This window comes from Fundulus heteroclitus, unplaced genomic scaffold (genome assembly GCF_011125445.2).
Source record: "Fundulus heteroclitus isolate FHET01 unplaced genomic scaffold, MU-UCD_Fhet_4.1 scaffold_53, whole genome shotgun sequence".
Taxonomy (NCBI): domain Eukaryota; kingdom Metazoa; phylum Chordata; class Actinopteri; order Cyprinodontiformes; family Fundulidae; genus Fundulus; species Fundulus heteroclitus.
The window spans coordinates 993684-1015834 of NW_023396956.1; the positions used below are offsets into that span (position 1 = coordinate 993684).

Below are 22151 nucleotides of genomic sequence, written 5' to 3' on the forward strand. Positions count from 1 at the left end.
AGGTCCAGGTGGGATGGAGATGATTGAGGTCCAGGTGGGATGGATGATGATTGAGGTCCAGGTGGGATGGATGATGATTGAGGTCCAGGTGGGATGGAGATGGTTGAGGTCCAGGTGGGATGGAGATGATTGAGGTCCAGGTGGGATGGATGATGGTTGAGGTCCAGGTGGGATGGAGATGATTGAGGTCCAGGTGGGATGGAGATGATTGAGGTCCAGGGAGGATGGAGATGATTAAGGTCCATGTGGGATGGATGATGGTTGAGGTCCATGTGGGATGGATGATGATTGAGGTCCAGGTGGGATGGAGATGGTTGAGGTCCAGGTGGGATGGAGATGATTGAGGTCCAGGTGGGATGTATGATGGAGATGATTGAGGTCCAGGTGGGATGGAGATGGTTGAGGTCCAGGTGGGATGGAGATGATTGAGGTCCAGGTGGGATGGAGATGATTGAGGTCCATGTGGGATGGATGATGGAGATGATTGAGGTCCATGTGGGATGGAGATGATTGACGTCCAGGTGGGATGGAGATGGTTGAGGTCCAGGTGGGATGGAGATGATTGAGGTCCAGGTGGGATGGATGATGGAGATGATTGAGGTCCATGTGGGATGGAGATGGTTGAGGTCCATGTGGGATGGAGATGATTGAGGTCCAGGTGGGATGGAGATGATTGAGGTCCATGTGGGATGGATGATGGAGATGATTGAGGTCCAGGTGGGATGGATGATGGAGATGATTGAGGTCCATGTGGGATGGAGATGGTTGAGGTCCAGGTGGGATGGAGATGATTGAGGTCCAGGTGGGATGGAGATGATTGAGGTCCATGTGGGATGGAGATGGTTGAGGTCCATGTGGGATGGAGATGGTTGAGGTCCATGTGGGATGGAGATGATTGAGGTCCAGGTGGGATGGATGATGGTTGAGGTCCATGTGGGATGGAGATGGTTGAGGTCCATATGGGATGGAGATGGTTGAGGTCCATATGGGATGGAGATGGTTGAGGTCCAGGTGGGATGGATAATGGTTTAGGTCCAGGTGGGATGGAGATGATTGAGGTCCAGGTGGGATGGAGATGGTTGAGGTCCATGTGGGATGGAGATGGTTGAGGTCCAGGTGGGATGGAGATGGTTGAGGTCCAGGTGGGATGGAGATGATTGAGGTCCAGGTGGGATGGAGATGGTTGAGGTCCATGTGGGATGGAGATGGTTGAGGTCCATGTGGGATGGAGATGGTTGAGGTCCAGGTGGGATGGAGATGGTTGAGGTCCAGGTGGGATGGAGATGATTGAGGTCCAGGTGGGATGGAGATGGTTGAGGTCCAGGTGGGATGGAGATGATTGAGGTCCAGGTGGGATGTATGATGGAGATGATTGAGGTCCAGGTGGGATGGAGATGGTTGAGGTCCAGGTGGGATGGAGATGATTGAGGTCCAGGTGGGATGGAGATGATTGAGGTCCATGTGGGATGGATGATGGAGATGATTGAGGTCCATGTGGGATGGAGATGATTGACGTCCAGGTGGGATGGAGATGGTTGAGGTCCAGGTGGGATGGAGATGATTGAGGTCCAGGTGGGATGGATGATGGAGATGATTGAGGTCCATGTGGGATGGAGATGGTTGAGGTCCATGTGGGATGGAGATGATTGAGGTCCAGGTGGGATGGAGATGATTGAGGTCCATGTGGGATGGATGATGGAGATGATTGAGGTCCAGGTGGGATGGATGATGGAGATGATTGAGGTCCATGTGGGATGGAGATGGTTGAGGTCCAGGTGGGATGGAGATGATTGAGGTCCAGGTGGGATGGAGATGATTGAGGTCCATGTGGGATGGAGATGGTTGAGGTCCATGTGGGATGGAGATGGTTGAGGTCCATGTGGGATGGAGATGATTGAGGTCCAGGTGGGATGGATGATGGTTGAGGTCCATGTGGGATGGAGATGGTTGAGGTCCATATGGGATGGAGATGGTTGAGGTCCATATGGGATGGAGATGGTTTAGGTCCAGGTGGGATGGATAATGGTTTAGGTCCAGGTGGGATGGAGATGATTGAGGTCCAGGTGGGATGGAGATGGTTGAGGTCCATGTGGGATGGAGATGGTTGAGGTCCAGGTGGGATGGAGATGGTTGAGGTCCAGGTGGGATGGAGATGATTGAGGTCCAGATGGGATGGAGATGGTTGAGGTCCATGTGGGATGGAGATGGTTGAGGTCCATATGGGATGGAGATGGTTTAGGTCCAGGTGGGATGGATAATGGTTGAGGTCCAGGTGGGATGGAGATGATTGAGGTCCAGGTGGGATGGAGATGATTGAGGTCCATGTGGGATGGAGATGGTTGAGGTCCAGGTGGGATGGAGATGGTTGAGGTCCAGGTGGGATGGAGATGATTGAGGTCCATGTGGGATGAATATGGTTGAGGTCCAGGTGGGATGGAGATGGTTGAGGTCCATGTGGGATGGAGATGGTTGAGGTCCAGGTGGGATGGATGATGGTTGAGGTCCATGTGGGATGGAGATGGTTGAGGTCCAGGTGGGATGGATGATGATTGAGGTCCAGGTGGGATGGAGATGGTTGAGGTCCATGTGGGATGGAGATGGTTGAGGTCCAGGTGGGATGGAGATGGTTGAGGTCCAGGTGGGATGGAGATGATTGAGGTCCATGTGGGATGGAGATGGTTGAGGTCCAGGTGGGATGGAGATGATTGAGGTCCAGGTGGGATGGAGATGGTTGAGGTCCAGGTGGGATGGATGACCTTCATGGTTCAGGTCCAGTTTATCTTGTGGGTTGGTAAAAACATCTGAGGTGTGTTTCTACAGGAGGAGCCTGTTTCAGGAACCAGGATGTAATCAGATTACCGAGCAGAGACCAGAACACGACCCGGGTTCTGATATTACCAGAACCATCATGGTGGAACTTGCTGGAGGCTTTCAGGCTTTGTGTTTGGGTCATCTGTGGGTTATAACACAGCATCTAGCTGGTCAGGACCAGAACTTCTGGTCAGGTTCTGGTCCTGTCCAGAACTTCTGGTCCTGTCTGTAAACCTGTGTCTCAGTGGCGGGTGGTTCCTCTGGTTCTGGTCCAGATGCGGTCCTGACTAGTTTTGTGGAAGGTTCTGGGGAAGGTTGGTTAGGCCCGGTTCTGTTCCAGGTTCTGTTGCTTTAGTGGACCTCTGACTGAAGGTGGACCTTCATGCTCTGATGGCTCTTTCTGTGCATCACGTCTCTTCCTGCTCTCCTCACCTGCTTCTCTGCTCCACCTTCATCTCCACGCTGCTCTTCATCACTGCTCCTCCTCCTCCTCCTCTGCCGGCGCCGCTCTGTCCTCCAGGAGATCCATGAACTGAAAGATCAGATTCAGGATGTGGAAGCAAAGTACCTGCAGAACCTGAGAGAAGCCAAGGTACCAGAAGGTCCTCCTCGCTGAAGCTTTGCTCTGATCAGCTCAATGTTTCACATCTGCAGCTTCTGGACAAACGTTGCTTCTGCAGAACGCTGCAGGTTTGTCCAGAACCTGCAGAACCTGCAGAACCTGCTGTCATGGCTGCATCTTCATGCTCCTGATGCTTCTGGTGTGGTGGGCTCCCGTTGTCCTGCTGAGCGTCCTCTGTCTCCTGTCCTCTCCTTCAGGACGCCGTGGCTGAAGCGGAGGAGAAGTACCGTAAGGCCATGGTGTCCAACGCCCAGCTGGACAACGAGAAGAACAACCTGATGTACCAGGTGGACACGCTCAAGGACTCGCTGATGGAGCTGGAGGAGCTGCTGTCCGAGTCGCGGCGGGAACACGAGGAGAAGGTCAAGGTGGGTTCTCTGGAGGTTCTGTGGAGGTTCTGCTCCATGGTTCTGGTTTTAGCGTCTCCAGCCTCAGCTTCATTCATGAGCGGCTGACAGGAAGCGGTCTGGGTTCAGATCTGTTTTATGAAACTTTTATTTCAGGGTCAGGAGAGATCGGCGACACACAAATAATGACTCAAACACCAATCCTGGATAAATGTCCTTTATTCCCCACAGAATATAGCAACGTAGCACGCATTAAAGCAACAAGCTTTCAAACAGGCGTGATGTTCCACAGATTCTAGAATCAACATCCACGCGGCCGGGCGTCCGTACCAAAACCCACGGCAGACTCTACCGGACTCTTTATATTTATTTATTTATTTATTTATAAACATTTATTTATTTATATACTCATAAATAAAATATCAGGTGGAAGCCAGAGTGGCCAGTTCTCTCCCAGCTGATCTGTTCGTCCCGTTTCCAGAACAGAAACCGTTCCCAGCATCTCAGCAGTGTGTGAAGCCAAATAACATCGCTAACTCAAATATAAAGAAAATATGAGCAAAATAAGGAATAGAGAGATTGAATCAGTCTTTCCCACAACACATTCCCACCAAAAGTTAAAACAAGTTATAACAAAATAACACATGTTCTTAGTTTTGTGTGAAATCAGTCTGAGAAACAAAATAAGAGGCAAAACTCAGAGCTTAACGTGTTGCTCCCAGTTTCAGGTGAACTCAGGCGGGAATATAAGAAACTCAGAGAAATAAAAGAACAAAATGAGATATATTGCTCTTAGTTTATGTGAACTCAAAAACAAGTTCTTCCCATAATATTTTGTCAAAGAGCAAAAATAATTCTTTGGTATATCAAGATCGGACCGGTCGGTACCGGCTGGAACCGGTCGGTACCGGCCGGCTGGAACCGGTCGGTACCGGCCGGCTGGAACCGGTCGGTACCGGCCGGCTGAAACCGGTCGGTACGGTCTCACCGCTCTTTGTTCCTGCAGGACTTTGAGCGTCAGAAGCACGCCTACGAAGTTCTGCAGTTCCAGTTCAGCGAGATGAAGCAGACGCTGAAGCAGAGCGAAGAGCTGCTCAACGTGAGTCCTCCTCTTCTTCCTCATCCTCCTCTACCTCCTCTTCCTCATCCTCTTCCTCCTCATCCTCCTCCTCTACCTCCTCCTCCTCACCCTCCTCTTTCCTCCTCCTCTTCCTCCTCCTCTTCCTCCTCCTACTCATCCTCCTACTCATCCTCCTCTTTCCCTCTCCTCCTCTTCCTCCTCATCCTCCTCCTCCTCTTCCTCCTCCTCTACTACTTCCTCCTCTTCCTCCTCCTCTACTACCTCCTCCTCCTCATCTTCCTCCTCCTCATCTACCTCCTCCTCCACAACCTCCTCTTCCTCTTCTTCCTCCTCCTTCTCTTCCTTCTCTACATCTTCCTCCCCCTTTTCCTCCTCTACCTTCTCCTATTCCTCTTCCTCCTCCTCCTCCTCTTCCTCCTCTACATCTTCCTCCTCCTACCTCCTCTACCTTCTCCTCTACCACCTCCTCCTCTTCCTCCTCTACCTCCTCCTCCTACTCATCCTCCTCTTACCTCTTCTTCCTCATCCTCCTCTTCCTCCTCCTCTTCCTCCTCTACAACCTCCTCTTCCTCCTCATCCTCTTCCTCCTCCTCTACTACCTCCTCTTCCTCCTTTACTACCTCCTCTTCCTCCCTCATCTTCTTCCTCCTATTCCTCCTCCTCTTCCTCCTCTACAACCTCCTCTTCCTCCTCTACAACCCCCTCTTCCTCCTCTACATCCTCCTCCTCTTCCTCCTCCTCTACCACCTCCTCCTCTTCCTCCTCTTCCCCCCTCCCCCCTCCTCACGGGTCACATGACCTCTGGCTGAAGCTGCACGTCGGGCTAAAACTCACGGTTCCTCTTCCTCTCTGCACGCAGTAACACTCACAGCTCGCCTCCTTCTTCCTCCTCTTCCTCCTCTTCTCCTCCTCCTCTACCTCCTCCCCCCCCCCCCCCTCCTCTCGGGTCACATGACCTCTGGCTGAAGCTGCACGTCGGGCTAAACTCACGGTTCCTCTTCCTCTCTGCACGCAGTAACACTCACAGCTCGCCTCCTTCTTCCTCCTCTTCCTCCTCTTCCTCCTCTTCTCCTCCTCCAGGAGATCCGTCAGCTGCGGCTGAAGCAGGACGGCTGCGCTAGAGAGATAGCCGACCTCCAGGAGACGCTGGAGTGGAAGGATAAGAAAATCGGGGTATGGGCGTAACGTGGCGTAGAGCAGCTCCTTCTTTGCATGCCTTGTTTCCGTCTCTCACTGCTGTCCTGGCTCTCCTCTGCCCCCTGCTGGCCGGCTCTCCTCTGCCCCCTGCTGGCCGGCTCTCCTCTGCCCCCTGCTGGCCGGCTCCGCTCAGGCGTTGGAGCGGCAGAAAGAATATTCTGACGCCATCCGAACGGAGCGAGACGAGCTCAGAGAGGAGGTGGTGAAGCTGAAGGATGTTCTGAAGGTACCGGGCGTGTGCGGAGCAGCTCCGCGTCCCGCCGCCTCCTCTGCCGCCTCCTCTGCCGCTAACCTCTGGCTCCTCTCTGCAGAAACACGGGATCGTCCTGGGACCCGACCTCAGCACCAACGGGGGGGCAGGAGAGGCGGAGCTGGACGGCGCCGCTGCAGCAGAACCCGGTTCCCAGGCGGCTCCCACCGAAGGGAACAGCGTGCTCGGTAAAACCCGCCGTCCTTCTGCCGCATGGCTCAGCGTGCGACTAGAGGAGCCTGCAGCGCTGCACCGTCTCCACCCCCCCCCCTTTGGTTTCTAGTTTTTCATCCTGAAAAGCTCGGTGATCCTCTGTGGCTCTCTGGAACCTCGCCTGTGGAGCAGAAAGTGTTTGCAGAATAAATTCACTTGTTATCTTCGGTTAAACCATCCAAATTGTTCCACATGTGACTTTAATAAAGTCTCAGTTTGGAGTTCAGAGCCCTGAGGAGCTCCACAGTTTTCAACCCTCAACCTGGAACCTGCATCTGTGTTTAAACAACCTGCATGCGTCAGTGAACAGGTTAAAAGTTAGGCTGGAATTAACTTAGAAAACCAGAAAAACACAGAGAATCACCGGCTTTGCCTCTTAAAGGGACAGTTTGTTATTTAAAGTAGGTTTAAGCAGTCAGTAACTTACCTGTGTGTGTAGTATTCACACCCCTAAAACTCTAAATCCCACAATGCAATGGACCGGGTAGAGCGTGACATCTATGGTGTCTATATCTGTGGAGCTGTTCTCACGCTTAGTTCCACGTCTGAAGTGGAAACGTGTGTAAAAAAAACACATGAAAGGAAAACGAATCAAATCAGCCGAATGTTTATAAAGAGCAGCAGAAACAAAGTTTGCTGCTGGAATCTGACTTCAGTTCAATTCAGTTTTATTTCTATTGCATCACATCACATCATCTCAAGGTTCTTTCCAGAGTCAGCTTCCATCAGATCCTCCAGGTTGGTGAGAAAGTTTCCTCTCTAAGGAAACCCAGCAGGTTGCATCAAGTCTCTCCAAGCAGCATTCACTCCTCCTGAAAGAGCGTAGAGCCACAGTGGACAGTCGTCTGCATTGTTGATGGCTTTGCAGCAATCCCTCATACTGAGCATGCATGAAGCGACAGTGGAGAGGAAAACTCCCCTTTAACAGGGAGGAGAACCTCCAGCAGAACCAGAACCAGGCTCAGTGTGAACGCTCATCTGCCTCCACCCACTGGGGCTTAGAGAAGACAGAGCAGAGACACAGAAAGCACAGAAGCTCACATTGACCCAGGAGTACTTTCTATGTTAGAGAAGACAGAGCAGAGACACAGAAAGCTCAGAAGCTCACATTGACCTAGGAGTACTTTCTATGTTAGAGAAGACAGAGCAGAGACACAGAAAGCACAGAAGCTCACATTGACCCAGGAGTACTTTCTATGTTAGATGGTAATAGACGATGATCTGCCTCCCCTGATGATGTCACAGCTAACAGAACACCAGACCAGGTGTACCTTCTATGAAGAGTTAGAAGTTAAGTCTGTGTGTAAATCTGTCCAATGAGAACTCAGGATTACTGTCATCTGAGCGCTTGGACATCTAGCAAACTGGAAACCCTCGCAGGGATTTAGAAGCGTTACGTGACGAGCCCGGCCTACCTGTAGATCAACGTTTAGGTTCTGGTTCTGACCCGATGTGTCAGCAGGTTAGCCTGCTTTGTATCGGTGAACCTTCTTCATAATTAGTCCATGTTTTAACTGCATCACAGTAACGCAGCACATGATTGGTTAGCTTCCTCCCTAACGAGCTTCACCTCAGGTGGATGCAGGTAAGATACTGACTGCTTAGAACCTGCTGTTGAAAAAGCCAACTTTCCCTCTAAGTAACATGCTGCTGTTCCTTAGAGGCCAATAACTGGTCTGCAGACTTCCTCCTCATCATCTCAGTGATTTGTTCTCTGGCTTCAATCTGACGGTGTTGGTTTCTGGACGCGGCGCCGCCTCCTGCCGCCTCCTGCCGCCTCCTGCCGCGGCGCGCCCAGCGCTACTTTATCGTCTGAATCCAGCTCAGCGCCTCCTCTGGTCCCCCCAGGTGACGGGGAACAATGTTCTTCATGTCGGCGTTCCTCTTCGCTTCGTTTCTCCTGCTTCTCCTGCTTCTGTCGGACATCTTGGCTCTGAGCTTCTCTTTCTTGCCCCACAATCAGTCCGGGGTTCTACCTTCTGCTGACGCGCCTCCTGATGCAGCTCATAGATGCTGAGAGCTCTTTTTGTTGGCGTCCTGTCATCGTTTGCTCTTCATCATCTCCCAGGCGGCACAGAGGAAGAGCCCGATCCAGAGCCGCAGCCACGACTGGAGAAGGACTCAGAGAACCGATGCAGTCCTGAAGCAGAAGGTCCTGAAGCAGAAGGTCCTGCTGAGGCAGAAGGTCCTGCTGGAGCAGAAGGTCCTGAAGCAGAAGGTCCTGAAGCAGAAGGTCCTGCTGGATCAGAAGGTCCTGCTGGATCAGAAGGTCCTGCTGGAGCAGAAGGTCCTGCTGGATCAGAAGGTCCTGAAGCAGAAGGTCCTGCTGGAGCAGAAGGTCCTGCTGAGGCAGAAGGTCCTGCTGGACCAGAAGGTCCTGAAGCAGAAGGTCCTGCTGGAGCAGAAGGTCCTGAAGCAGAAGGTCCTGCTGGAGCAGAAGGTCCTGAAGCAGAAGGTCCTGAAGCAGAAGGTCCTGCTGAAGCAGAAGGTCCTGCTGAGGCAGAAGGTCCTGTTGGATCAGAAGGTCCTGTTGGATCAGAAGGTCCTGTTGGATCAGAAGGTCCTGCTGAAGCAGAAGGTCCTGCTGGATCAGAAGGTCCTGCTGGATCAGAAGGTCCTGTTGGATCAGAAGGTCCTGCTGCTGGAACGAGGCGCGATGGACCGCCGGCAGCAGAACACGAGCCGTCCTCACGCCCCGCAGAACGTGGGTTCTACAGGGAGAACACTGCAGACCCCGTTGGTCGTCCAGCTGCTAAAGCTAAAGCTGTAATCATTGTCAGCCGAGACGTTCAGGAGGCTTCTGGAGAACATCTTCCACAAAGAGGAACGTCCAACAGTCCTCCTGGTTTCACCGAGATAGAAACCCAAAGGAGCGGCGCCGACCTCTCAGGAGGTCCAGAAGGCAAACAGGAAGTCCGTGACGCTCCACAGCCTCAGGCAGCTGGAGAACCAGCAGGAGAACCAGCTGGAGAACCAGCTGGAGAACCAGCAGGAGAACCGGGTCCAGGTGGGTCCATCAGCGAGCCTCGGGAGGAGCCTGAGGAGCCAGAACAGGAGGAGGCTGAGGAACCGGCGGTCCAGAACCAGACTCCGGTTCCTACAAGTTCTGGGAAGAAGAAGAAGAGGAAGAGGAAGGGCAAGAAGAAAGGAGGAGCTCCTGAACACAAAGATCAAGAACGAGGAACCGAGCCGGAACACAATTCACTCATATCTAATAACGGGATCACAGCAGAACCTGGTACCAGTGGGTCCGCCTCATCAAAACTGGGTCCGGACAATCAAGAACCTGAGAAAGCAGAACCCGATGAAAAAGGTTCCCTCAGCCCGGAAGAACCGAAGACGGATGGTGGGTCAGACGGTCCTGAGAACCGGAAGCCTGTGAGCGCCCAGATGTCAGGAGATGTTCTGGACCCAACCGAGTCGCCTGGTTCCACAGAACCCAGAGCAGAGCTCCATGAGAACCAGGAGGCCACAGAGACGGAGCTGCTGGGGTGTGAAGGTCCAGAAAAACCCACAGAAGGTTCTTCTCACGTTGGGTCCCTCACAGAATCTGCAACGGGGTCCAAAGCGGAGGAGGAAGGTTCTGAAGCGTCCGGTCCTGATCCAGGAGGCCATGTTCTCACGTGTGAGAGAACCGATGATCCTGGCAGAGGGTTGGCATGGAGTGAAGACACCTCCGCAGGAGAAGACCTCTCCACGGCCCAACAGTCCAGACCACCTCAGGCTTCAGACGACGAAGGGAACCGTAGGAGCCGAGAGATGCCAGAACCAAGCAATGGTTCTCCTGAAACATCTGGTTCTCCTGAAACATCTGGTTCCACCAGAACAAGATCAGGGCGCTTTGAGGAGCAGAACCATGAAGGAACATCTCCACAGGCAGAGGATCTGGAATCAGAGGAAGCTGCAGAAGTCACTGAAGGATTCCTCCAAGATGGACCAGTCCAGGAATCTGGACCAGAGGCCGATGGCGCAGAACCTTCAGAACCTCCAGAACCCGTTCTCCTCTCATGTGAGGATCCCATCCAGCCGCTTACGTCACCTGAAGATGCCGCCAGCATCTCAGGCCTCCAAGAAGCCGAAGCAGGTCATGGTCCAGGTGACCATGAGCTGGAAGAAGCTCCTGATGATGGCAGAGTGGAGCCCGCTCAGGTCCAACAGAACCAGGAAGAACCTTCAGAACCAGAGGAACCTGAACCGCTGCAGGAATCCACAGAAAGTTCTGCTCTAGTAGAAACGATGAATGAGTGTGAAATGGGTGAAGATGTTAAAGAGGTGGCCTCCAGAACCAGTCCTGACCCAGAAGACCTCCTGGCATCTGGGAAGCGTGAAGATCCTGATGAAGAGTTCAGTCAGGGAGACAAGTCTCCACCAGGAGACATCAGAGACGGGTCAGAGGCTGTGGATGGAGACCAGAAGAAGTCTGAGGACATCTTGGCGTCGCCTGCTGAAGAAGATGCTGAAGCACAGGTTCCTGAGGAGGAGTCCACAAACGGTTCTGAGATGAACGAGGAGCAATCTGCCTCCTCATCATCAAACCATGTCGCTGAAGACCAACCTGAAGAATCCGCAGCAGGCAGCAGCTTCAGCCTCTCCATGAAGGAACCAGATGTTGGACCTGAGGAGGAGCCAGGCGCAGGAGAACCAGGGGCCTCTGAAGGAGATGATGATCCACAGATCCAACACCAGGATGAAGAGTTGATTGGAGCAGGAGAACCTGAAGATCCTCCTGGGCAGAGCAGCAGTGGACCAGATCTACCTCCAGCAGTGTTGACTCCACCTCCCAAAGACCAGGAGGTGAAGTCTGCAGAGGAGGAGGGAGCTTCTCCTGAAGGTCCAGATCTCAGCGAGGGTGAAGATTCTCCTCCACGCGTCCAGCAGGACAGCGGCGAGGAAGAGGAGGAGGAGGATGAAGGCCAGTCGTTTGACTTTGACGACTCAGACATGGAAGAAGCCATCAAGTCGTCTCTGTCCAGCAAAGCTGAGCAGGTGGAGCAGGTGGAGGAGGAGGAGGAAGAGGAAGAGGAGGAAGGAGCTGAAGTTACAGCAGACGAAGCCAACGAGACGCCAGAGCTTCTCCAAAGCACCGCAGAACATGAGGAGACGGGTTCTGATCAGCTGGACCAAGGTTCTGGTCCTGGCCTCCAGGACGCTCTGCCCTGTGGGGACTCCACGCCTGAGAAGGTGGGAGATGTTCTGGAGAACCTGGAGGAGCAGAAGATGTCCTCAGCAGTGGAGGAAGCGGTGGAAGCCGTGGAGCTGCTCTCAGGTTCCCCAAAGCCTCCAGAAGGTGGCGCTGCAGCCGCAGAGGAACCGCAGGCGGGCAAAGACCCAAAGAAGAAGAAGAGCAAAGGCAAGGGCAAGGAGGACTGTAAGATGTCTTAGCAGGCGGTCCAGAACTCAGCAGAACCGGTCCGACGGGTCCACATGCAGAACCAACGACGGCACGGTTCCATGGTACCAGAGTACCGCGCTGTAGAACCTCCTGGCCTGAGAATCTGGTGCCAAGAACGAAATCACCAGAAGCCCAGGTGCAGAACACCTGCTGCATCATCTGCTTGGCCACGCCCCCTTTCTGCTAATAAAGAGTTTGTTTCAGAACCTTCAGAACCAAACGTGGCGGTTCTTGCGGCGCCCGGCCAAACTCTGCTAAGTGCTGCTAAAGCCATCACTGGACCGCCCGTCGTTGGTCTGCATGTGGGCCCGGTTCGGTTCGGTCCGATCAGAACCTCTGGGTTCTCTGCTGTTCCTGTCAGGAAGCGGCTGACGGCGCCCCCTGCTGGCCGCTTTCAGGACATTTAAAGCCTCGCTGCACTTTGACGTGTTCCACATGTTGGTCTGAACGGGACACACCAGAACCAGAACCAGAACCAGGACCAACATAAACCTGAGATGCTCCGTGTCTCCAGAACCGTTTATCTCACCCTGTGTTGCACCGATGTCGTATTTCTGCACCTCCGTCTTTATGTCTCATTAAACGTTTTTATTAGTTTAACTTTTAATTGGGCTCCAGCTGCTCCACCTGTTCTCCATCAGGTGGAGCAGTGGAGCGGCTCGGTCAGCTGAATAGTTCTGTAAACTGTCTGAATCTGAATAAAGACTCTGATGAAAGCTGATGAAGAGGCAGCGGCTCGTCTGTGAAGCTGTGCATGCTAACACCCCCCCCCCCCCCCACACACACACACACACACACACACTCCTCCATCACGCCTCCTCCTGGATGCTGCAGTGCTGCATGTGTTGGCTCTCTCCCCCCCCCCCTCCTCCTCATTGGCTGCACCCCCCCTCTGGTATGTTCACCCATTTTTCCTTTGAAATGCATCTTTGCTGCTTTAGTTTAATTTATGCCTGGTGTTCTGCACTGGGTGAAAGTCCTGATTCATCATTTGTTCCTTTAAAGTTTCTTTCCAAGCAGCTGAACCGTCCTAGAACCTCCATGAGGTCCAGTTTAGATTTTACATACTACGTTCTTAGTCTTAGTGGAAGGACTTCAGAACTGGGTCCATGTTCTCTACGTTCTTAGTCTTAGTGAGGACTTCAGAACCGGGTCCATGTTCTCTACGTTCTTCAATTCAATTCAATTCAATTTTATTTATATAGCGCCAAATCATGAAACATGTCATCTCAAGGCACTTTACAAAGTCAAGTTCAATCATATTATACAGATTGGGTCAGATTATACAGATTGGTCAAAAATGTCCTATATAAGGAAACCAGTTGATTGCATCAAAGTCCCGACAAGCAGCATTCACTCCTGGGGAACCGTAGAGCCACAGGAAGAGTCATCTGCATTGTACATGGCTTTGCTGCAATCCCTCATACTGAGCAAGCATGAAGCGACAGTGGGAAGAAAAACTCCCCATTAACGGGAAGGAAAAACCTCCGGCAGAACCGGGCTCAGTATGAACGGTCATCTGCCTCGACCGACTGGGGTTACAGAAGACAGAACAGAGACACAACAAGACAGACAAACAAGCACAGAAGCACACATTGATCTAGTAATCTGTTCTACATTAGATGGTAGTAGCGGGTGAGCCGTCTTCTCTGGATGATGTCACAGTTAACAGAACGCCAGACCAGGTGTACCTACTATGAAGAGAAAAGAGAGAGAACAGAAAGTTAAAGCAGAAATGACAACACATAATGCATAATTGAAGAACAGTAGAACTCAATAGAGTGAGAAAATTAGATCCTGATATACTCCAGTAGCCTAAGCCTATAGCAGTAAAACTATAAAGGTAGCTGAGAGTAACATGAGTCACTAGTTATAATTTTTGTCAAAAAGAAAAGTTTTAAGCCTAGTCTTAAAAGTAGACAGGGTGTCTGCCTCACGGACCAAAACTGGGAGTTGGTTCCACAGGAGAGGAGCCTGATAGCTAAAGGATCTGCCTCCCATTCTACTTTTAGAGACTCTAGGAACCACCAGCAGACCTGCAGTCTGAGAGCGAAGTGCTCTGTTAGGAACATACGGGGTAATCAGAGCTCTGATATATGATGGAGCTTGATTATTAAGGGCTTTATACGTTAGAAGGAGAATTTTAAATTCTATTCTTGATTTAACAGGAAGCCAATGAAGGGAAGCTAAAATTGGAGAAATATGATCCCTCTTGTTGATTTTCATCAGAACTCTTGCTGCAGCATTTTGGATCAGCTGAAGACTTTGAACTGCATTTTGTGGACTTCCTGATAGTAAAGAATTACAATAGTCCAGCCTTGAAGTAACAAATGCATGGACCAGTTTTTCAGCATCACTCCTGGACAGAATGTTTCTAATTCTGGCGATATTCCGGAGGTGAAAAAAGGAAACTCTGGAAACCTGTTTAATATGGGATTTAAATGACATGTCTTGGTCAAAAATAACACCAAGATTTTTTACTTTTTTACCAGAGGCCAAGTTAATGCCATCCAGATTAAGTGATTGGTTAAGAAGTTTATTTTTTGAGGACTCTGGCCCAAAGATTAAAACTTCGGTCTTGTCAGAATTTAGATGCAGGAAATTTAAAGTCATCCAGCTTTTGATGTCATCAAGACATGACTGCAGTCGAAGTAATTGATTGGATTCATCAGGATTTATGGATAAATATAGCTGAGTATCATCAGCATAACAGTGGAAATTAATCCCATGCTGTCTGATCATTTTGCCAATGGGAAGCATATATATAGTAAATAGAATTGGTCCAAGGACTGAACCCTGTGGTACTCCACAGGTGACCCTAGAGTTTGAGGAAGATTTATTATTAACATTAACAAATTGGAATCTGTCTGACAGATAAGATTTAAACCAGCCTAATGCTTTTCCCTTAATCCCTACAGTATGTTCAAGTCTTTGTAGGAGAATATTGTGATCAACTGTATCAAATGCAGCACTGAGATCTAACAGGACAAGTATAGACACAAGTCCATTATCTGAGGCCATGAGAATATCATTAGTGACCTTCACCAGAGCTGTTTCAGTGCTATGATGAGCTCTGAAGCCTGACTGAAACTCCTCAAGTAGGTCATTACTTTGTAAATGTTCACAAAGTTGATTAGCAACTACTTTCTCAAGAATTTTAGATAAGAAAAGAAGATTAGATATAGGTCTGTAGTTTACTAACTCATCCTGATCAAGAGAAGGTTTCTTAAGTAAAGGTTTAATAACAGCTACTTTCAAAACCTGTGGTACATATCCATTTACTAAGGATAGATTAATCATGTCTAAAATAGTGCCACTGATCAGAGGGAATATGTCCTTAAACAACTTGGTTGGGATTGGGTCTAACATACAGGTAGAAGGTTTAGATGAAGCTAAAATTTTAGATAGCTCAGAAAGCTCTACTGCTTCTAAACAGTTCAGACACTGCGCAGGTTCTAAGGATTCCTCCAATGCTGCCTCACTTACTGAGGACGAGGTAATCATGTTTGGGAGGATGCCAATTATTTTATTTATTAGTCTCAGTGAGGACTTCAGAACCGGGTCCATGTTCTCTACGTTCTTAGTCTTAGTGAGGACTTCAGAACCGGGTCCATGTTCTCTACGTTCTTAGTCTCAGTGAGGACTTCAGAACCGGGTCCATGTTCTCTACGTTCTTAGTCTTAGTGAGGACTTCAGAACCGGGTCCATGTTCCCTACGTTCTTAGTCTTAGTGAGGACTTCAGAACCGGGTCCATGTTCTCTACGTTCTTAGTCTTAGTGGAAGGACTTCAGAACCGGGTCCATGTTCTCTAGGTTCTTAGTCTTAGTGAGGACTTCAGAACCGGGTCCATGTTCTCTACGTTCTTAGTCTCAGTGAGGACTTCAGAACCGGTTCCATGTTCTCTACGTTCTTAATCTCAGTGAGGACTTCAGAACTGGGTCCATGTTCTCTACGTTCTTAGTCTTAGTGAGGACTTCAGAACCGGGTCCATGTTCTCTAAGTTCTTAGTCTTAGTGGAAGGACTTCAGAACCGGGTCCATGTTCCCTACGTTCTTAGTCTTAGTGAGGACTTCAGGACCGGGTCCATGTTCTCTACGTTCTTAGTCTTAGTGAGGACTTCAGAACCGGGTCCATGTTCTCTACGTTCTTAGTCTTAGTGAGGACTTTAGAACCGGGTCCATGTTCTCTACGTTCTTGGTCTTAGTGGAAGGACTTTAGAACCGGGTCCATGTTCTCTACGTTCTTAGTCTTAGTGAGGACTTCAGAACCGGGTCCATGTTCTCTACGTTCTTAGTCTTAGTGGAAGGACTTCAGAACCGGGTCCATGTTCTCTACGTTCTTAGTCTTGGAATCCTGAATTAATGTCCCGTTTCCTCTGATCGGAGCTTAAAAGCGTCAAAATGTTCCAGTCGGGTTTATTTTATAGGAAGCAGAAGGGCTCCCAGTGGTTTTACGTAGAACAATCAAACGGTTGGCGGGTTCCAAAGGTTTCTCATGTGCAACAGGAGAGAACCTGAGGAACTGCAGACGAAGACTTCAATCAGGGACGACTGCTTGGAAAGAAAATGTAAAGAATTGATCGATTGCATCAAACTGATGATTTCTCAGAGATGAAGACGGATTCACGGCGTTTTCTTTTGTCTTTTCAGAGATTCGTCTGAGGAAGCTGGTGGATGAGCGGGAGAAGATGATGGAGCAGGTTGGTCTTCTTCATCCAGAGTCTTCCTCAGCCACAGAACGTACTACCAGGCTCTGCTTCTCCTTTGCAGATGAAGAAACTAAAAGCCCAGCTGGAGCAGAAGAACCAGAAGAACGGCTCAGACGGCGCTTCCAGTCCGGACGCTGACGTCACTGAAAACGGGAGCGACCCAAACATCATGGAGCTGCAGAGTAGGTGGAGCAGAGCTTAGGAACACGCTGGTTCTCATGGCGTCTCAGATAATCTGGGCTCTTTTCTTCCTGTTGCAGGAGACGCCAACCGACAAATTAACGACCTGAAGTTCAAACTGGTGAAGGCCGAACAGGAAGTGACGGCTTTAGAGCAAAACGTGAGATTGTCTGTCAGCTCGTTAAGCTCGTTATGTCACACCCTTCCTTAGATTTAGTCCCATTTCACGTGTCCTGAGGGGTTCTTTGGTCTGCAGGGGAACACAATCCAGAACCGTCTGACCCATTTAAAAAATAAATCACAAATCTGATTTGTGTTCAGCCTTGTTTTCTCAGATAACCCTAAATAAATCCAGGGCAACCAATTCTCTTCAGAGGTTATCAGAGGAAAAAGTCCACCAATGTGCAAACATGCAAAATACCAACACTGGTGGTTCCCCTGAACGCACCGTCCCCACTGTGAAGCACGGCGGTGGCAGCGTCATGCTGTGGGAAGCAGGTCAGAGTTAAAGGGGAGATGCATGGAGATAAATCAGGACCATCCTGGAAGAGAACCTGTTAGAGGCTGCAGGAGAACCTGAGACTGAGGTGGAGGTTCTCCTTCCAGCAGGAGAACCAGCCTGAACCTGCAGCCTGAGATGTTATGGGATGGTTTAGATTAGAGCAGATTCATGGGTCAGAACGGCCTAGTCAAAGTCCAGACCTGAATCTGTAGTAAGACCTGAAAACTGATCTTCCTAGATGTTCTCCATCCAAAGCTGCTGGAGACAAACAAAAGCACGCCGCACTTTCCAGATATTTATTTCAAAAATGTTGTAGAAGGAATTTTGAACCCATGGATCTTTTAGAGTTAGCTTAAATTCTTCGTATAAAGAGGAGTCTATAAGAAGCTTTGAAGCTTTTGGTTCCGAAGGTAATCATTTTTCGAGGTTCTGCTCTGGTCTGCAGGTGACCCGACTGGAGGGCCACGTGACTCGCTACAAGTCTGCAGCGGAGAACGCAGAGAAGGTGGAGGACGAGCTGAAGGCGGAGAAACGCAGACTGCAGAGAGAGGCACGGTGTTCTAACTTCAGACGGCCTGGTTCTGAAAGGCTTTCTGGTTCTGAAAGGCTTTCTGGTTCTGAACGGCTTTCAGGTTCTGGTTCTGAAAGGCTGTCAGGCTCTGGTTCTGAAAGGCTTTCAGGTTCTGAACGGCTTTCAGGTTCTGGTTCTGAAAGGCTTTCAGGTTCTGAACGGCTTTCAGGTTCTGGTTCTGAAAGGCTGTCAGGCTCTGATTCTGAAAGGCTTTCAGGTTCTGAAAGGCTTTCTGGTTCTGGTTCTGAAAGGCTTTCTGGTTCTGAAAGGCTTTCAGGCTCTGGTTCTGAAAGGCTTTCTGGTTCTGAAAGGCTTTCTGGTTCTGAACGGCTTTCAGGTTCTGGTTCTGAAAGGCTTTCAGGTTCTGAAAGGCTTTCAGGCTCTGGTTCTGAAAGGCTTTCTGGTTCTGAAAGGCTTTCTGGTTCTGAAAGGCTTTCAGGCTCTGGTTCTGAAAGGCTTTCTGGTTCTGAAAGGCTTTCTGGTTCTGAACGGCTTTCAGGTTCTGGTTCTGAAAGGCTGTCAGGCTCTGATTCTGAAAGGCTTTCAGGTTCTGAACGGCTTTCAGGTTCTGGTTCTGAAAGGCTTTCAGGTTCTGAACGGCTTTCAGGTTCTGGTTCTGAAAGGCTGTCAGGCTCTGATTCTGAAAGGCTTTCAGGTTCTGAAAGGCTTTCAGGTTCTGGTTCTGAAAGGCTTTCAGGTTCTGAAAGGCTTTCAGGTTCTGGTTCTGAACGGCTGTCAGGCTCTGGTTCTGAAAGGCTTTCTGGTTCTGAAAGGCTGTCAGGCTCTGGTTCTGAAAGGCTTTCAGGCTCTGGTTCTGAAAGGCTTTCTGGTTCTGAAAGGCTTTCTGGTTCTGAACGGCTTTCAGGTTCTGGTTCTGAAAGGCTGTCAGGCTCTGATTCTGAAAGGCTTTCAGGTTCTGAAAGGCTTTCAGGTTCTGGTTCTGAAAGGCTTTCAGGTTCTGAAAGGCTTTCAGGTTCAGGTTCTGAACGGCTTTCAGGTTCTGGTTCTGAACGGCTGTCAGGCTCTGGTTCTGAAAGGCTTTCTGGTTCTGAAAGGCTTTCAGGTTCTGGTTCTGAAAGGCTTTCAGGTTCTGAACGGCTTTCAGGTTCTGGTTCTGAAAGGCTTTCAGGTTCTGAAAGGCTTTCAGGTTCTGGTTCTGAAAGGCTTTCAGGTTCTGAAAGGCTTTCAGGTTCAGGTTCTGAACGGCTTTCAGGTTCTGGTTCTGAACGGCTGTCAGGCTCTGGTTCTGAAAGGCTTTCTGGTTCTGAAAGGCTTTCAGGCTCTGGTTCTGAAAGGCTTTCAGGCTCTGGTTCTGAAAGGCTTTCAGGTTCTGGTTCTGAAAGGCTTTCAGGTTCTGAAAGGCTTTCAGGTTCAGGTTCTGAAAGGCTTTCAGGTTCTGAAAGGCTTTCAGGTTCAGGTTCTGAAAGGCTTTCAGGTTCTGAAAGGCTTTCAGGTTCTGGTTCTGAAAGGCTTTCTGGTTCTGAAAGGCTTTCAGGCTCTGGTTCTGAAAGGCTTTCTGGTTCTGAAAGGCTTTCAGGCTCTGGTTCTGAAAGGCTTTCAGGTTCAGGTTCTGAAAGGCTTTCAGGCTCTGGTTCTGAAAGGCTTTCTGGTTCTGAAAGGCTTTCAGGCTCTGGTTCTGAAAGGCTTTCTGGTTCTGAAAGGCTTTCAGGCTCTGGTTCTGAAAGGCTTTCAGGTTCAGGTTCTGAAAGGCTTTCAGGCTCTGGTTCTGAAAGGCTTTCTGGTTCTGAAAGGCTTTCAGGCTCTGGTTCTGAAAGGCGCTCTGGTTCTGAAAGGCTTTCTGGTTCAGGTTCTGAAAGGCTTTCAGGTTCAGGTTCTGAAAGGCTTTCTGGTTCTGAAAGGCTTTCTGGTTCTGAACGGCTTTCAGGTTCTGGTTCTGAAAGGCTTTCAGGCTCTGATTCTGAAAGGCTTTCAGGTTCTGAACGGCTTTCAGGTTCTGGTTCTGAAAGGCTTTCAGGTTCTGAACGGCTTTCAGGTTCTGGTTCTGAAAGGCTGTCAGGCTCTGATTCTGAAAGGCTTTCAGGTTCTGAAAGGCTTTCAGGTTCTGGTTCTGAAAGGCTTTCAGGTTCTGAAAGGCTTTCAGGTTCTGAAAGGCTTTCAGGTTCAGGTTCTGAACGGCTTTCAGGTTCTGGTTCTGAACGGCTGTCAGGCTCTGGTTCTGAAAGGCTTTCTGGTTCTGAAAGGCTTTCAGGTTCTGGTTCTGAAAGGCTTTCAGGTTCTGAACGGCTTTCAGGTTCTGGTTCTGAAAGGCTTTCAGGTTCTGAACGGCTTTCAGGTTCTGGTTCTGAAAGGCTTTCAGGTTCTGAAAGGCTTTCAGGTTCAGGTTCTGAACGGCTTTCAGGTTCTGGTTCTGAACGGCTGTCAGGCTCTGGTTCTGAAAGGCTTTCAGGTTCAGGTTCTGAAAGGCTTTCAGGCTCTGGTTCTGAAAGGCTTTCAGGTTCTGGTTCTGAAAGGCTTTCAGGTTCTGAACGGCTTTCAGGTTCAGGTTCTGAACGGCTTTCAGGTTCTGGTTCTGAACGGCTGTCAGGCTCTGGTTCTGAAAGGCTTTCTGGTTCTGAAAGGCTTTCAGGTTCTGGTTCTGAAAGGCTTTCAGGTTCTGAACGGCTTTCAGGTTCTGGTTCTGAAAGGCTTTCAGGTTCTGAAAGGCTTTCAGGTTCTGGTTCTGAAAGGCTTTCAGGTTCTGAAAGGCTTTCAGGTTCAGGTTCTGAACGGCTTTCAGGTTCTGGTTCTGAACGGCTTTCAGGTTCAGGTTCTGAAAGGCTTTCAGGCTCTGGTTCTGAAAGGCTTTCAGGTTCAGGTTCTGAAAGGCTTTCAGGTTCTGAAAGGCTTTCAGGTTCAGGTTCTGAAAGGCTTTCAGGTTCTGAAAGGCTTTCAGGTTCTGGTTCTGAAAGGCTTTCTGGTTCTGAAAGGCTTTCAGGCTCTGGTTCTGAAAGGCTTTCTGGTTCTGAAAGGCTTTCAGGCTCTGGTTCTGAAAGGCTTTCAGGTTCAGGTTCTGAAAGGCTTTCAGGCTCTGGTTCTGAAAGGCTTTCTGGTTCTGAAAGGCTTTCAGGCTCTGGTTCTGAAAGGCTTTCTGGTTCTGAAAGGCTTTCAGGTTCAGGTTCTGAAAGGCTTTCAGGCTCTGGTTCTGAAAGGCTTTCTGGTTCTGAAAGGCTTTCAGGCTCTGGTTCTGAAAGGCGCTCTGGTTCTGAAAGGCTTTCTGGTTCAGGTTCTGAAAGGCTTTCAGGTTCAGGTTCTGAAAGGCTTTCTGGTTCTGAAAGGCTTTCTGGTTCTGAACGGCTTTCAGGTTCTGGTTCTGAAAGGCTTTCAGGCTCTGATTCTGAAAGGCTTTCAGGTTCTGAACGGCTTTCAGGTTCTGGTTCTGAAAGGCTTTCAGGTTCTGAACGGCTTTCAGGTTCTGGTTCTGAAAGGCTGTCAGGCTCTGATTCTGAAAGGCTTTCAGGTTCTGAAAGGCTTTCAGGTTCTGGTTCTGAAAGGCTTTCAGGTTCTGAAAGGCTTTCAGGTTCTGAAAGGCTTTCAGGTTCAGGTTCTGAACGGCTTTCAGGTTCTGGTTCTGAACGGCTGTCAGGCTCTGGTTCTGAAAGGCTTTCTGGTTCTGAAAGGCTTTCAGGTTCTGGTTCTGAAAGGCTTTCAGGTTCTGAACGGCTTTCAGGTTCTGGTTCTGAAAGGCTTTCAGGTTCTGAACGGCTTTCAGGTTCTGGTTCTGAAAGGCTTTCAGGTTCTGAAAGGCTTTCAGGTTCAGGTTCTGAACGGCTTTCAGGTTCTGGTTCTGAACGGCTGTCAGGCTCTGGTTCTGAAAGGCTTTCAGGTTCAGGTTCTGAAAGGCTTTCAGGCTCTGGTTCTGAAAGGCTTTCAGGTTCTGGTTCTGAAAGGCTTTCAGGTTCTGAAAGGCTTTCAGGTTCAGGTTCTGAAAGGCTTTCAGGTTCTGAAAGGCTTTCAGGTTCTGGTTCTGAAAGGCTTTCTGGTTCTGAAAGGCTTTCAGGCTCTGGTTCTGAAAGGCTTTCTGGTTCTGAAAGGCTTTCAGGCTCTGGTTCTGAAAGGCTTTCAGGTTCAGGTTCTGAAAGGCTTTCAGGCTCTGGTTCTGAAAGGCTTTCTGGTTCTGAAAGGCTTTCAGGCTCTGGTTCTGAAAGGCTTTCTGGTTCTGAAAGGCTTTCAGGCTCTGGTTCTGAAAGGCGCTCTGGTTCTGAAAGGCTTTCTGGTTCAGGTTCTGAAAGGCTTTCAGGTTCAGGTTCTGAAAGGCTTTCTGGTTCTGAAAGGCTTT

The 22151-nt window shown here is 49.9% G+C and overlaps 1 protein-coding gene and 1 long non-coding RNA gene across 32 annotated transcripts in view; both read left to right on the forward strand.

Annotated features, from left to right (window-relative positions):
- The window catches only part of lrrfip1a (leucine rich repeat (in FLII) interacting protein 1a), a 46784-nt gene that overhangs the window by 23053 nt on the left and 1580 nt on the right, over positions 1–22151 (forward strand). For 12 of the 31 annotated variants that reach the window (XM_036132693.1, XM_036132671.1, XM_036132686.1 and 9 more), the window contains 8 exons: positions 3332–3403; positions 3631–3801; positions 4787–4879; positions 5942–6034; positions 6192–6284; positions 6370–6496; positions 8590–8928; positions 9010–12180. In XM_036132693.1, coding sequence (XP_035988586.1) covers positions 3332–3403; positions 3631–3801; positions 4787–4879; positions 5942–6034; positions 6192–6284; positions 6370–6496; positions 8590–8928; positions 9010–11903 — 3882 coding nt within the window. In that variant the 3' untranslated portion in view covers positions 11904–12180. Of the gene's footprint in view, positions 1–3331; positions 3404–3630; positions 3802–4786; positions 4880–5941; positions 6035–6191; positions 6285–6369; positions 6497–8589; positions 8944–9009; positions 12189–16563; positions 16614–16683; positions 16805–16882; positions 16963–17749; positions 17855–22151 lie in introns of those variants that run through there. The other 19 variants (XM_036132666.1, XM_036132667.1, XM_036132670.1 and 16 more) reach the window with 16 other exon arrangements.
- On the forward strand, positions 7–3323 carry LOC118561015. Its single transcript, XR_004929724.1, has 8 exons — positions 7–213; positions 379–462; positions 548–600; positions 1059–1344; positions 1378–1461; positions 1547–1599; positions 2058–2161; positions 2293–3323. It is a non-coding gene; the product is annotated as an uncharacterized LOC118561015 (long non-coding RNA).